Raw genomic sequence first — 16535 nt, forward strand, 5'->3', positions numbered from 1 at the left:
AGAATTTTTTTTATTTGCGTCTCACCCATAAGGTACATTGTACAGTACACATATAAATCAAAACATGCTTAAAACTTACGGCCAGTCGTAAAACGACTTATGAGAGACGATATAATCATAAAACCAACTTATATACTGCCGATGAAGATCTAATTAAGCAACAGACTATTTTAATTAGGATCCAATAAGCTTGTCACAACTGTATAATCCCTTTAATCCTAATCTGCTGCTTATCACAACATGTCATGCATATATACCCCTCATCGCTTTCTTGTTGTCACTAGCATCAACCTACCAATATCAAAAAACGAAATTAAAAGTATCACAAAGGAAAACATCTTCAGAAATCTGATTGCAATCTTAAAAACCTGCTACAAAAGCCACTAAAAAAACCATAAATCCATCATAAAACAAAATAAAATTGACAGAGTAATAACTAAACTACAAACAGGCCACACTAAGTTAAACTCCCACCTACATCAAATTAAAAAACACCAAAACGGTAAATGCCCCAACTGCAACTTAAAAGAAACGCCCGAACACGTAAGACTATATTGCACACATTACCAGCAACACAAAACAACACTCAAATCCACACTAATGGCAACAATCAAATGACACTAACAACGGTACTGAACCCCCTAAATGACTTAAAAACCTTTAAAGCACTAGGCATATATCAAATCAAAACCAGCCTACTTGGCCGCACTTAAAAATAAAAGTACAACTAACAAGCTGCCAATAACCCTAAAATTCTAAACCTATAAATACACACAAACTCCTTTTAGTCCCCTTTTAAGAATCTACAACGAAACGTCGCTATATGCAATAAACAAGAAGTTGTTGTCCATAAAGTTTCACGTTTTTTTAAATACATGTATCTCAAATATTAATACACAAACTCACAACTCCAGTTATTGATATGAATTTAAACAATTATAGAGCCTTTCTTTGAAAGACGACTTTGCTAGGCCAATGTGGCTGTCGGACGCAGGGCAATTGATGATTTATTCTTTACTGTTTGTACGGAAGTAATTACTTACACAGCCACCCATGCTTGCCGTAAGAGGCGACTGACAGGATCGCTGACTTGGTTGATGAATGTCATCGTACCCCAATTGCGAGGATCGATACTCATGAAGTCAATCACTGGATTGTCTGGTCCAGATTCGATTATTTACAGACCGCCGTCATATAGCTGGAACATTGCTGTGTGCGGCATTAAACAACAAACAAACAAAAGAATACTTTCATTTAGGTAGAGGCGGTTATGGCCTATTGATTATCTGAATGTTTCTCGTAGTTGGTATAAATTAATTTCGAAGCTGCATAGATAAAGTAGGTAAAGGACAAATTAAACGAACGAAAGTTTTGATGATAATGATAATAAGTAGTTATTTCAGTAGTTCTTCAAAGTTCGCGAAAGGTCGTTCTGCCGTGACCTGTGAAGGGACGTTCTCAGATCTGTGTTTAGCCGTAGCTAGAGTGAGTGTGTTTGGTTTTACGCCGCTTTTAAGCAATATTCTGGCAATCACGGCAGAACACCAGAAATGGGCTTTTCACATTGTACCCATGTCGGGAATGAAACCCGGGTCTTCGGCGTGACTAGCGAACGCTTTAACCACTAAGCTAGACGACCGCCATAGCGGAAGCGAGAACTAAGACCTGATTTTAATGAGACCGGCGTCATAGAGCAGGAATAATGTTGATGTGATGTGTTGTGTGTATCGCAATACCAAAATATGGGACATGATTATCGCGAAAAGTAGTCAAAATTAGTGAAGTCAAAAGATTTGAGTGAGTTTGATTTTACGCCGCTTTTAGCAATATTCCAGCAATATCACGCCGGGGAAAACCAGAAATGGGCTTCACACATTGTACCTATGTCGGGAATCGAACCCGGGTCTCCGGTGTGACGAGCGAAGGCATTAACAACTCGGCTATCTGAGTGACTGAACTAAAAAGAGGGTATGCTTCGAGTCACTACTTACAAAACTTTTCAACCAATCTGGTTTCGTCACAAACTCTCTATAACTACAGCGAACTATCATTGAGCATGCACAAATATTGATTGTACAAGCAGAATGTGACAGACACGCGGGATTGGTTGTGCAATCATCAATGCAGGGTTTATAAGTCCTGCCCTATCCGAGGCGCGCAGTACGACACTGACAACCAATCTGTGACTCTAGTTGACACATCCAATCCAACCCCGGCACTATGGTTTCTCTGCTGATAGCGTCCATTATACTGAGGTAAGATGTTTTGTTGTACTGAGGCGTCATCGAACCCGACGGTACCCGTGAAATCCGGGGTAGAATAGGTCTTCAGCAACCCACGCTTGCCGTAAAAGGCGACTATGCTTGTCGTAAGAGGCAACTAACGGGATCGGGTGGTCAGGCTCGCTGACGTGGTTGATGCATGTCAAACCGCCATCATATAGCTGGAATATTGCTGAGTGCGGCGTTACAAAACAAAGAAACAAAGAAAACAGGCAGACGTTTACACAAATGTCGGTTATGTGTTGGTTTCTCTTGGGGCTCGGGTTGCCAAGTCGTCTAAGGCGCCGCAGTTCGCTGTGCAGCGTTGCACCCATAAGGCACGCCAGAAACCTATGGTTGTGGGTTCGAATCCCGGTTCACCCTGATTATGTTTCAAGGTCAGCACTATAGTTCGTGGGTTTCACCAAAGTGGTGAATGTTTTAGACCTGCATCACTCGCTCGCTCGCTCTCCCACTAGTACACAGCCCTCAATATATTTGTAAACTCGTCGTATAAATAATTGTTTTGATTCCAGACTGACAGCAATAAGAAAAAAACTTCATATGCTTTTAACTGATAACATTTTATCTGTAAAGATGTTTCGATTCGAATTAAATCGGAAAGACTAGTAATTTTAAGAAACGTTTATATTTCCATCTGAACTTATACAAGGTGAGTGATTTACACCGCTTTTAGCAATATTCCATCAATATCACGGCGAAGTAACACCAGAAATGGGCTTCACACATTGAAGGTAATTGAGCCCAGGTCTTCGGCGTGACGAGCGAACTCTTTAACCACTAGGATACCCGACCGTCCCATCTTGGGTATCACTTGAAGTATAGTACTAGTCCCTCTTACTGAAGTAGGTTTTTTTGTTGTTTAACGTCGCACTTAGCAATATCCCAGCTATATGACGGCGGTCTGTAAATAATCAAGTCAAACGTTGACATAATTAATTGAGCATTGATCTTCGCAATTGGGATAACCAAGTCATTCTTGTCTTACAGTGAGTGAGTGAGTGAGTGATCGAGTATGGTTTTACGCCGCTTTTAGCAATATTCCTGCAATATCACGGCGGGAGCTTCACACGTTGTACTCATGTCGGGAATCGAACTCGGGTCTTCGAACGGTTTACAAACTGTGCTATCCGACCGCCCATCGCTTCTTACAGTATGTAAATTTAGCCAAAACAAATATGAACACCATACCAGTGATGGCGTGAAACTATTCAAATCACCCTTGTTAATTTATACACTTCCAAAAATGAAACATAGATGTAAAACCACTTTTTGCCAAATATCTAAAATAATTACATTAAATGAGAACCAAATAAGTCAAACAGAAAGATGATGTGTCTATAATTCGCGAAAACACATGCAAAGCACATAAACGTAGCGTTTGGGGATCAATTTTACAGCTTCATCCAAACGCAACCGCCTGTGAAAAAACGTGCAGCACAGGATCCTGCATTTAGGCATGCTGCCCCCCCTGATGAATGGGTATAAAAGTCCACATCAACGGCTGTTCATACAGTCCTTATAACGGCATGAATGCAGCTCAACGGAACAACGCCATTGGGAGATTACAAGCTGGAGCAACTCAGCAAGAAGTGGCAAGGCACTTTGGCGTATCCAGACAGACAATCTCCGCACTGTGGACCCGATACAACAACACTTACAGAGTTGACGACAAACCAAGGTCTGGAAGACCAAGGGTGACAACCAAGCACAAGATCGATACATCCGGCTGCGACACCTCCGAGACCGCACTACCACAGCAACGTCTACAACCACACAGATTCCTGGGGAACGCAGAATATCAGATCAAACGGTACGCAACAGACTGAGGGAGGCTGGACTTTTTGCACGAAGACCTGTTCGACGTCATGTATTCACCCCACGTCATCCGGCGGACCGCCTGCTTTGGAGCCAACAGAGGGTTAGACGGGCACGTGCAAGGTGGAGAAATGTACTGTTTACTGACGAGTCCCTTTTCCTACTCACACGTGCTGATTGGCACGCACGCGTCTACAGACGTCGGGGTGAACGTTACGCCCCCAACTGTGTGCAGCAGGTTGTACCATTTGGCGGCCGGAGTGTCATGGTATGGGCCGGAATTTATCACGGTGGTAGGACGCCTCTCGTGCATGTGGCAGGTGTGCAGTACAGAGACCTGATCCTACAGCCTTACGTTCTTCCTTACGTCAACATTAATGGCGGACAGTTTCAGCAGGACAACGCTCGACCGCATATTGCACGTGTTTGTCAGGACTTCTTACAGCACAACAACATCCAGACATTAGCTTTGGCCAGCCTGGTCACCAGATTTGTCCCCGATTGAGCATCTGTGGGACGAGTTGGATCGACGCGTTCGCAGAAGGAATCCACCGCCCAAAACACTTCCGGCGCTTCTTGGTGCACTTCAGCATTAATGACAGCACATCCAACAGCGTGTTATTGACAACTTGATTGCATCTATGGGTCGTCGGTGTCAAGCGGTGATTGATGCACGTGGTGGGCACAACCGATACTGACATTTTCTGTACTCCTGTGACATTAACTGTATCGTGTACGTGTCTCTGTCTAGGTGACACGATTAATGTTTTGAACATTTGTACATTGATCTTCAAACAGTGTTTCAATTATGGTTTCTGTGTCCTATTTTGAAACAATCGCATTATATTACATTTTGAAAGTCAGTGTCAAGTTTCCTTTTTTGAAGAGTATAGATATAAGATTTGTTTAGTACCCGAAATTTAGATACTTGAGGGTTCTGCAAAAGAATTATTTATATTTAACCTTATACATAACTTATTTCGGGGATTATGTCAGACTCGACAGAAAGTTGCGACATGATATCTGCGTTATCATTCAGCAACTGTTCGCCGATACTCAGACAAACGCTAAGCCAACGAGAGTGCTCTCCCTTGAGCTGTAACAAGATGGCCACCATGCTGACCACATGGTCTGAATAAAAGGGCTTTTTAACACGAAGTATCTTTCTTCAGTTATTGTTACAAACCACTACAGCAATACGGATATTTTTGGCCACAAAAGCAAGATTAGCAGACCAAGATGTACAAAATGTAGAGGTTTAATGTGCTATAGTATCAGTGAAAACATTCCTTGGTCTAAATGATCACAACAAGGACATGAAAACCATTAATCGGGAAACATGTACGATTCGGAAAAACGCATCCAGTGCATTAACAAAAGGATCATGGAGCTGCACGTGCAGCAGCACTATGAACGGTTTTAAAGTGCAGGGTTTTTTGATTACCTGGCACCTACGTCAATCGAACAGTTCAACAAGATGCTAAGAAACAACGTCAAAGGCCGCTTGCAGCCAAGTTTTCAATGTAGCCCCCAGCACCATGACAAGGCTATGGGGTCGGTTTCAACAGAATGGGTCAACACCTGATCAGTCAAGGTTGGGACGACTAAGAGTAACCACCACCGCCCAAGATCGTTACAGCCGATTGCGCCACCTACGTGAAAGGACGACCAAAGCAAACTCATGATCAACAGCATCACAAATATCCGGACTGCGCAGAAACCCGGACCAGACCGTACGAAACCGTTTAACAGCAGCAGGTCTACGAGCAAGACGTCCTGTCCGACGCGTCATATTGAGTCGACAACATCGTCAACTACGACTGAGTTGGTGTTGTCAACACAGGGTATGGCCCCGACTGCGATGGAGAGATGTCTGGTTCAGCGACGAATCAAGATTTCTCCTCCGTCGAGGGGATGGAAGAGCACGGGTCTACAGACGTACAGGAAGTGGACAGGTTTGGTGGGGGTAGCGTTATGATGTGGGCGGATATCTCTCATCATGGCGGGACAGATTTGGTCCAAATCCAGGGCAATCATACGGCTCAACGATTCATCAACGAAATTCTCCTACCACACGTCCTTCACAAGTGCAGCCAACGACAGCGCTCGACCGCAACCCGAGACGTTGCAGCAGTTGGTTTATGCGTTGCAGGCCAAGTAGGCTACCATTCCCTAGGATGTCTTTCCATACTCATCGCTTCCATGGTCAGAGATTTCCATCTCCCCGAGGCAACGGAGTTAACTGACTTTAAAAGTCCAGTTTCCTCCCTTGCCGAACTAGGCTGGAATTACTGGGCTCGATCGTTGCGCCACCAGTGTCTATTACCAATTATGTCCCTTCTAAGCCTCTCCTATGGATCAATCAGATTCCACCTCTCGTATCACTTGCTTTTGCTTCACACAAAATGGTGACGCCCAGTCAGGACGATCTGATCGATAATCAAAATCTATATTGCGATAAAACGGGTCTTACATCGCGAAATGCATCAAATGACGTGACCTTGGACCTTTCCTATGTACCATAACTGAGGTGACTACAATCACCAAGTGTTCTCTCCACAACATTTTGGCTCATCACCTTTTACGGTTCTTCGTATAAATGTATTTTCCTACCTCGCACAAATCTGGTTTTGCGTTTCATATTTTGAAGAGTACATACATATATCTATCAAAATAAATTAATTCATATATATTTTTATATCAAAATAAATAAATTTATATATATTTTTATATTAAAATAAATGAATTTATGTATATCTTTTATATCAAAACAAATGAATTTACAATTAATATATACCTAGGCAGCAAAAGAAAGTATAGGTCGAGTTCCATGATCGATAAAAAAATAACAAGAAGAGGTTTTGATGTGAATTATAATATAATCTAGGGAGGGGTAACACATGATTGATCAACCACAGTTTGAATGAAATTGTGCAATCACAGGTAATGTAAGCTCAAGTTAAACAATGGTGGGGTAAGAAATTTCATTTTCAAAAGTTGTCTGAAATATCACCAAAACATTGTCAGACGCACTACAAGTTCATTGTCGACACAGTTGTCTTCAATAGCGTGTGGGACGTCCAGCTGCCTCAGTGCATGCTGTGATACGCCTCCTCATCGATGACGTCTGTCTTCTGATGACGTCGACTGGAATCGAGTTGCCACTGGTTTCTCAGGGCCTGCCGCAATTCTCGTATGTTGACGGTCTTCTGATCTCCACAAATACCACCCCACACCATGACGGCTCCGCCGCCGAATGGATGGACCTCTCGAATACACACCGGAGCCAAACGTTCCCTTGTGCGTCGACAAACTCGTTCTCTGCCGTCATTTCGGAACAAGTTAAACCGAATTTCAACAGTAAACAGCACTCGACGCAAATTTCTCACTTGCCAGCGTCGAACCCGCCTCGCCCATCGCAGTCTCAGGCGTCGATGTTGAGCAGTCAGTAACATTCCTCGGAAAGGACGATACGCTCGGATTCCAGCAGCACGAAGTCGACGTAGTCGAAGTACTGTACGTTGGCTAACGAGATGTCCCAACGATGTTGCTACCGTCGCCGTCGCCGTTACGAATCTGTTTTGCAGGTGAATGAGCCATTTCTGACCGTCTTCCACAGGTGTTGTCACTCGGGGGGTCGTCCGGTTCTAGGCCTGTCCTGTGTCTTCCCTGTCTGCCTGTACCGTTGAATCAGCCTGGCTACTGTCAATGGTGTACAACCAAACCTTCTGGCAATTTGGACCTGTGTTGCCGCCATTTCGGCCATACCGATGTCTCTCTCTCTCTCTCTGCTCCTGTGACAGTCGTGGCATTTCTTTTGTGTGCTTTCATCACGTGTGGTTACACCCTGCAGACGAACGCATTTATACAGCTTACATGCACGTGCAGTTTATGCCATAGGCGGGAAACCTGTTTAACCATTTTTTGGTCACCGCACGTGCGCCGTCAAAGGTGGCGCGTTCGGGTGAGGTGTTTTTTGGTACCTGTTCCTGGGCAGTCATATTCCCAATACCACTTTCCAATAGTTACCGCCGTTGTTAGGAAAACAAGAGTTTGCCACTAACGTGACTACATCCCCACCCCTGTTGCAGAATTTATGACATAATTAAATCCAAACAAACCCTAACCTTTTTTAACCGAGGAGGAACTTGTCATGGAAATTGTAAAAAACAAGAAAAGTTTGGAACCTAAGTCCATCTTGTTGCCATGGAAACATAAAAAGTAAGAATTTCTATAATTTCTAAATAGCAAAAGGCACCAGTTCAGCAGGTACCTGACAAACCTGCAAAGTTTCATGAAAAAATATTGAACGGATCATGAGTTATGCTCTTGAAACGAACCCTAGCCACATATAACCTAAGGGATAATTACAAATTGCCAACCTATACTTTCTTTTGCGGCTTAGTTTATTTATATATATTTTCATATCAAAATAAATAAATTTATACAAGTTTTTATATCAAATAAATAAATTCAAAGTTATTATTTAGATGGTATATATAGAAGCAAGGGGAAGTAGGAAAAAATAGCACTTGTATAGCCAGGGTTTGTATCTTACAGATGTCAAAGCGATCTTCACAGTCTACCGTTTTAGTATGACCCATGTTGGGGGAAAGACAAGGGATGGAGAGGGGGTGGTCAAACGCATGGCCAAGTCGCCTAGGGTGACATACAACCAAATGTTTTCCCATAGACTTCTGTAGTAACGTTATATTGTTTTTAGAAATAACTAAGCATTCAACAGCTATTATCTGTACGTGTGTGCGCAGTTTGGCCTTAGAGCAGAAATTAAAAAAAAAATGACTAGCTTAGACAGCTCCTTTTCCGAGTACAGGAAGCTAAACACACCACCCCAAGTTTCGCACCAAATGTCATCTACTTGAAAATAGCTGTGGTCACATTCAGCATAAGTCATCATGTTGAAAAAGACAGTTCTAAATATAGAAAAACATGGTCAGTTTTAATAATTGGATGGATGTACATTTGAAAGACATACAAATCTTACAGAATAGCCACCGATCACAGCCTGCAGATATCTTTCGATCTGCACTGAAGGCCGCACTGTCCAATCTGGTTCTGATTTGGTGTAGTAGAACCCTAAGGCGCCGCAAGACACTATGCAGAGTTGCGTCCCTCATGCATGCAACGCCGATCGTGGGTTCCACATACCCATGCTCGTGGTTTAAACCCTGTGGTGGACCGTCTAGTGGTAGAGCGTCCGCCCAGAGAGCCAAAGGTCCGGGTTTGGATCCCCGGCCACGTCATACCAAAAGACGTTAAAAGATGGTACTTGTTGTTACCCTGTCTTTCCCTCTACATTAAGGGGCTCAAACAAGGACTGGTCGGCTTGGAGTCAGTATACTGTCTCTGAGTGGGGTATTCATGTTAAACTATGGCATGGTACCACAGTGGGCTGGCACTGTAAAATCGGCATTAGTCCAGCCAAGTTCAATCAGCCACACACACACACACACACACACTTGCATGCACGTCGCTCCGTAAGTGCAATCATCTTGGACGTGATGCTGAACCCCATTTCACCTCACCTCACCTTCACCCATGCGGTAAAAGTCTGAGACCTGCATCACTTCAGGTTTTCCCCCAACACAAAGGTGACACGCCGTTATATAACTGTTAATATTATACTGCCCAAAGTCACTCGGGCACTGCCATCGATGCTTCCATGTTCTTGATATTCAGACTTTTTCTACTTAGCAGCTCCATGCCCGGCAGAACGGTGATAACGAGGGCGGCCTCAGGTAATGTAAATTTTCAATTTAGACACCCTGGGGATTTGGGATGAAAATATTATTACTCGCCAGTAACCCACGCTTGTTGTAAGAGGCGACTCGGCGGATAGGGTGGTCAGACCAGATGACGGTATTGATGACCCGTGAAGATCCGGGGAAGAATTGTTCTTCAGCAACCCATGCTTGCCGTGAGAGGCGACTTACGGGATCGAGTGGTCAGGCTCGCTGACTTGGTTGATGCATGTCATCGTATCCCAATTGCGTGGGTCGATGCTTAGGATATCAATCACTGGATTGTCTGGTCTAGACTCAATTATTTACAGACCGCCGTCATATAGCTCTAATATTGCTTGAGCGGCGTTAAATAATAATAATAATAATAATAATAATAATAATAATAATAAAAACACTCCAGAAACGTTGTTGATTAATTGTCAAGCCATCATACCCGACAGCGATGCTGATACCACCACATAATATTAATGTGTGAAACACTTTATCTAAATCCCCCCAGTAACCCATGCTTGCCGTACACGTGAAGATCCGGGTTAGAATAGTTCTCAACAACCCATACTTGCCGTAAAGGGCGACTATGTTTGTCGTACTAACGGGATCGGGTGGTCAGGTTCGCTGACTTCGTTGATGCATGTCATCGTATCTCAATTTCGGGGATCGATGCTCGATTGCTCATAATATCAAACACTGGATTATCTGGTCCAGACTCGATTTTTTACAGACCGCCGTAATATAGCTGTAATATTGCTGAGTGCTGAAGACCTATTTTAGCCAGGATCTTCACGGGTCAGAAACGTAGTGAATGCAAGCTGTTAGTGCACCGAAGATCGATCGTTTGTACGAAGTTTTCAATTGCAGATTGTGGGACTCAGAAGAAGGATGTTCTCTTCCTTGTCCACCGTTCTCAAAGCATGAACATATCTGAGTTTGCCATCCTGAAACAGGTGCTGGTTGATATTGTCGATACATTCACTATCAGTTCGGATGATAACGTCGTGGTTAGCATTATCACATATGAAGATGTAATAATGTCTTTTCCGAGTGACAAGTCAGAATTGAAGAATGCCATTTTGAATATGAAGCATGGATCGGAAAAACCACCGACGTCGCCATCAGCCGCAATTAGAACGGCGAAATATATTATTTTTGGACAAGGAGATAGGCCTGATGCGGCTAATGTTGTTCTACTTATCGCCGGTGATCGACTGAATGAAATTGAGGAATCTGTCTCGAACCGTGACGATATGGAAGTGGAGAAGAAAGTAGAATGGTTTTGTCTTGGAGTAAAGAATGCGGATGTTCAACAGTTGAATCTTTTTGCAAGTAACTCGACACACGACCACGTGTTCTACTATGAAAGTTACAACAGCTTGTGGAAGCTGGTTCCGAGACTTGCACAGATCACATGTACGTCAAAACTTCATTTTTGTTAACTGCTATATCCTTCTGATGTATGGCTCCGCTTTTACTTTTCTTAATCCACTAATCGCTCTTCTACGGTGGCCCATACCCGCCACTGGTGAGATCATTTCCCCCTGTAAACCTCTATATTTTATCTCACCAGTGGAAGAATAGTATAAAATATAGAGGCATACAGTGAAAAGGGATCTCACCAGTGGCGGGTATGGGCCACCGTACTATTCCATACAACTTACCAAAACAACATCATAAATATCTCGCTTTCATAAGTCCCTCCTTAGTCTGATGCTCAAGAAAGTTAGCAACAACAACCGACGCAGTTAACATAACCCCTTATTATTACACACAGTTCCACAGGAAAGGGTTAGCTGTATTCGGAGGTAATGAGTTTGTGAACAAGGGGGTATAAACATGTCCAAGATATTTTGTAACTTGCAAATTGATGGATCGTGTGGTGAGTAAATTTTTTGAAGGTGTGTAGCATAGCTATATTTATGCGGCCAGTAGAGTAAACGCAGAGTACATAGGTAGGTTTTCAAAGCTTCACTGTATAAACTGAACAAAGACCCGAAGCGTTGTAATAATGTTAATTTTTGGGTTGTTAAGGGTCACTTAGTTTCTAATAAATATTCATAATCGCCAAGTGTTCGTTGAGCTTCATTTTAATGTAAATAATTATAAATACGTCTTCTGTTGAGGTTTTGTTCCTGAACGAAACTTAAGGTCAAACTGAAATGTGTAACTGATTATTGTACTTGCAGGCGATCCCTCTGACCGATCTCCTAACACGGGTATCGATGGTACCTCGCAGGGTAAGAATGTGGACGTTACTATTGATGATGATGATGATGATGATGACTCCTAATCCCAATAATAATACTTATGGTAATATCCAGGCCAGCAAACCTGATATTTTCCATTTTTTTCAATGGAATCATTTATGTCATTGAATTTTCTGTCACTTTTGACACCAATGTGATTGACAAGGTTGGGGAGAAACATGGCAGTTATGTGGACCTCGCTTTCAAAATGTCACGATTGCATCCCATTCGATGATGAGCTTACCGTTAACCAGCCTGACTATGCAAGGATCACCCAAACCCTCTTTGCTGCATTTTTTACTTTCATCTTATTCATAATAATAATGACAATAGCAAAGTATAATGTTAAGATGTATAAAGATGAGACAGAAAAGAATATATCCTCCTTTTAATTAATTCTGGATTCTGTGTTACAGTTTATCCTCAGCAATCTGTGCATGTCGTACGAGGCGACTAAATGTATCAGCTGGTCCAACTCCCTGACACTGCCCTCAGCTGGTACTCAGCAATCTGTGCATGTCGTCCGAGGTGACTAACTGTATCAGCTGGTACTCAGCAATCTGTGCATGTCGTACGAGGCGACTAACTGTATCAGCTGGTACTCAGCAATCTGTGCATGTTGTACGAGGCGACTAACTGTATCAGCTGGTACTCAGCAATCTGTGCATGTCGTACGAGGCGACTAACTGTATCAGCTGGTCCAACTCCCTGACACTGCACACAGCAATCTGTGCATGTCGTACGAGGTGACTAACTGTATCAGCTGGTACTCAGCAATCTGTGCATGTCGTACGAGGCGACTAACTGTATCAGCTGGTACTCAGCAATCTGTGCATGTCGTACGAGGCGACTAACTGTATCAGCTGGTTCTCAGCAATCTGTGCATGTCGTACGAGGCGACTAACTGTATCAGCTGGTACTCAGCAATCTGTGCATGTCGTACGAGGCGACTAACTGTATCAGCTGGTACTCAGCAATCTGTGCATGTCGTACGAGGCGATTAACTGTATCAGCTTGTACTCAGCAATCTGTGCATTCGTACGAGGTGACTAAATGTATCAGCTGGTACTCAGCAATCTGTGCATGTCGTACGAGGCGACTAAATGTATCAGCTGGTACTCAGCAATCTGTGCATGTCGTACGAGGCGATTAACTGTATCAGCTGGTACTCAGCAATCTGTGCATTCGTACGAGGTGACTAAATGTATCACTCAGACGCTTCACTCAGCAATATTCGATCTACAACTTGGGCGGTCGGGTAGCCTACTGGTTAAAGCGTTCGCTCGTCACGCCGAAGACCCGGGTTCGATTCACGACAGGGGTACAATGTGTGAAGCCGATTTCTGGTGTCCCCCGCCGTGATATTGCTTGAATATTGCTAAAAGCGGCGTAAAACCATACTCATTCACCCACTCGATCTACACCTGTATATGGCGGCGACGTGCAAATAAATGGAGTCTGGACCAGGCGAATCAGTGGTTGATATCATGAGCAACGATCTATGTCGTCTGGGTACGATTGTATGCAATCAACCAGGTCACCGAGCCATATCAAAACAAGCTTTCAGCGTAATTGGCAAAGGGTACACACTTCTAAAATCGCTCTTTAAGTTCAGTTACTAATACTGTGTATGACTCCCCTGCTTCAAAACATGCAAACAATCTCTGGCGCACAGAAAAAGTCACGCATCTTATGACGTCACGTAGGATACGTCACCATTCTTTGTGGAGGGCCTTGGCCAGTTCTTGTCAGTTGGCTGGGTGATGTGGTCGCTGTTGAACACGACGATCCATGACATCCCTGGGGTGTTCTGTTGGGGACGTGTCTGTGGGGCGTGCCTTCTGTTCGATTCGGGGTGTACGGGGTCTGACGTTGTCATGGTGATAAAGGACACCACCTGACAGCTGCCGTAGAAATTCCACGAAGAATGTCATCCGTGTAACGCTGAACTGTCACATTTCCTTTAACGACCATTGGTGTTCTCTGCTGCCCACAAATACTTTCCCACACCAGAACATACGCAAATAACGGCCTTCCTTGGTTCGTAGTTACCCTGGGTCTGCCTGTTCTTGGCCTGTCTGATGTCTGCCCGGTCTGTCTGTAGCGTAGCATCAGGTCAGTTACAACAACGCGGGAGCAGCCAAGGGTTTAACGTTGGCATGTGTGGCTCCCATCTGTATCATGCCCAGGGCCCCTCGAGTTGTCCGGGTGTGAGTCGTGGCATTTCTCTAGTGTGTTTTTTTTTTCATCAGTGTGAGTGTCTGACATGCCGTATCATTTATATACCCTTATTGCATGTTTAGTTTTCGGCTGCCCAAGCGGCACATGTTTTTCCCTTTTTCACATTTACTCTAAAAAACAAAATGTGCTGGGACGTGCATCACTTTCTGCACAGAACATTGTTGTGTTTGGGCGATGTGTTTTGAATTGATTTAGTATGAACTTGTGTTTTTTTAAGTGGTAGAGATTCTTTTGGCAGTCAGTTTTACTTACTATGATCGAAAATTTATGATGTTCCAGATATCACTTTCAGGTAAAAAATCCTAATATTGTTGACTTTTGTACATGTATATCCGTCCAGCTCCCAGGAAAAGCAGGACGAATCTTTACAACCGACAATCCTATCGGATCAGTGGGTGTCCCGCCGCCATGACAACCTATGCAGAGTCGTCTATTGCTTGTGGCGTCCAGTGCAGTTCGAGTGAAAGCTGTATGGGTTTCAATATGGCGCTAAATGCAGACATCTTGAATACATGTCAGTTGGTGACATGCGCAGAGACATACAATCTGACGGCATCTGGAGATCATGACTTCTATGAGCGAATGTAGAGGCGGAACTTGTGTTCAGTAAAAAACGTAAAATGACGTCGCTCTACTCTAAATGTTATTTGTGGTGTGATAAATTCATTGTTTTATTTCTAATGATGCTTTCAAGAAAACGAACGAGCAACAACTTGTGGCAAAGAACTAGCATGACACCCTACCAAGAACAGGTTATGTCATTTTCAAACATTGTTCCCATAAATTATAGAGGTGTTTAAGCATTCGAAACACACCAGAGAAATACGTCTTCGAGATTTATCATTATGTTTGTTTCAATTCATATTGGAAACAGTCTAGACCTACCGGTGATGCGAGATGATTGGTTGAACACGTGACTTAGTACAGAACACACAGTTGTGCACGTGATTAATCTACTCACACGTCTATGTTCATGATTGATGGAGTTGAAGTTGTTCCCTACATGATGGGAATCATTGGAACTTGGTGAAGCATTGCTGCATAACGTGAGTCATGAGGGTGGTTGAGTATGAGCGAGTGAGGTTTGTCGACGCGTTGAACAGTATTTCAATCAGATCACGGCATGTGAGCTCGTTATGAATGCATATCCGATTATTACATATATTTTAAATGTGTTCAGTTAATGTTACAGTAAGAAAGAGGTAGCCAGTTTATATCCGCTGTAGTAGTAGGTGTTCGATCTGATAGTTCTTGAATTGAAAAAGCAAGTCCGTCTGCGGGTCGCAACGTTTGATTGTGGGCTCTGAAAAAGCTTGTGAAACTTGAAATGCCCTGCGGCCGGGTATTGCACTGTTTGCTTTTTATATGATTTATTGTATCGTGCAATATGTGACTCGTAAATAAAATATTTTCTTTTGTTGTTCTTCTTCTTGAAGATGTCCTAAATGTTTCACACTGAGAGTGTGCTATACGCTCACCTTTTCGCGAACACCTGGTATCATCACTATTTGATACTTCTTGCATGTCTAGGTCTACTTTCACACCTTCGCCTACAGTCATTTTACAGAAATAGAGATATGATGAGTAATGTGATAGAAAGTAAAGAATGAATTATACTCAACCGCAAAAGAAACGTCACCCCAAGTAACATTGCATGAAAAGTTGTTATTTACATGTCTGTTGATCTCTGTCAAAGTTTCTAAAATTAAACATTACCTTGTCCGGAAAAATGAAATTTGATGACAAAAAAACAAAGCAGATGACAATAAAACCGATCCCCCAAACGCATCACGGCAACGGCCATGGTAACCCAATGCACGTGAGTTCCGTGAAAATTGAAATGCACATGCGTTCCCCAATTTCTTGCCCTAATATAATCCACCTAGATCGGATAACATTCATTCATTATTGAATTGCTACTACATACCAAGATTGACAAGAAATCAGCGACACCAAGCCCTTGGACGATTGCAAGCTGGACAAACCGCCCGGCAAGTCGCCAATGCATTTCAAGTCCACGTGAGGACCATATACAGGTTCCAGCAACGGTACCAGACCACCAACACAACAGATGACCGACCAGTTGAAGATCGTCAGGATCGTCAGATTGTGCGACAGCATCTTCAAGATCGCTTTGTTACTGCTGCGGAACCTGCTCGACAGACCATGGGGACACACCAGCGACACAT

General features: G+C 43.3%; 1 protein-coding gene across 1 annotated transcript; it reads left to right on the forward strand.

The window, feature by feature from the left end:
• Window positions 1-2220: 2220 nt before the first annotated feature.
• On the forward strand, window positions 2221-14934 carry LOC139447226 (matrilin-3-like). The gene is made up of 5 exons (XM_071228461.1): window positions 2221-2255; window positions 9816-9859; window positions 10724-11272; window positions 12046-12096; window positions 14687-14934. Exons 1-5 carry the CDS (start codon window positions 2221-2223, stop codon window positions 14932-14934), a joined length of 927 nt encoding a protein of 308 aa, XP_071084562.1.
• The last annotated feature ends 1601 nt before the right edge of the window (window positions 14935-16535 follow it).

The sequence above is a fragment of the Haliotis cracherodii genome, unplaced genomic scaffold (genome assembly GCF_022045235.1).
Source record: "Haliotis cracherodii isolate W230 unplaced genomic scaffold, xgHalCrac1.p SCAF_7, whole genome shotgun sequence".
Lineage (NCBI taxonomy): Eukaryota > Metazoa > Mollusca > Gastropoda > Lepetellida > Haliotidae > Haliotis > Haliotis cracherodii.

Coding starts and splice junctions, on each gene's coding strand:
- LOC139447226 (XM_071228461.1), top strand. CDS start 2,221: ATGGTTTCTCTGCTGATAGCGTCCATTATACTGAG. Junction 9,860..10,723: donor GATAACGAGGGCGGCCTCAG/GTAATGTAAATT, acceptor TTTCAATTGCAG/ATTGTGGGACTCAGAAGAAG. Junction 11,273..12,045: donor GAGACTTGCACAGATCACAT/GTACGTCAAAAC, acceptor TTGTACTTGCAG/GCGATCCCTCTGACCGATCT.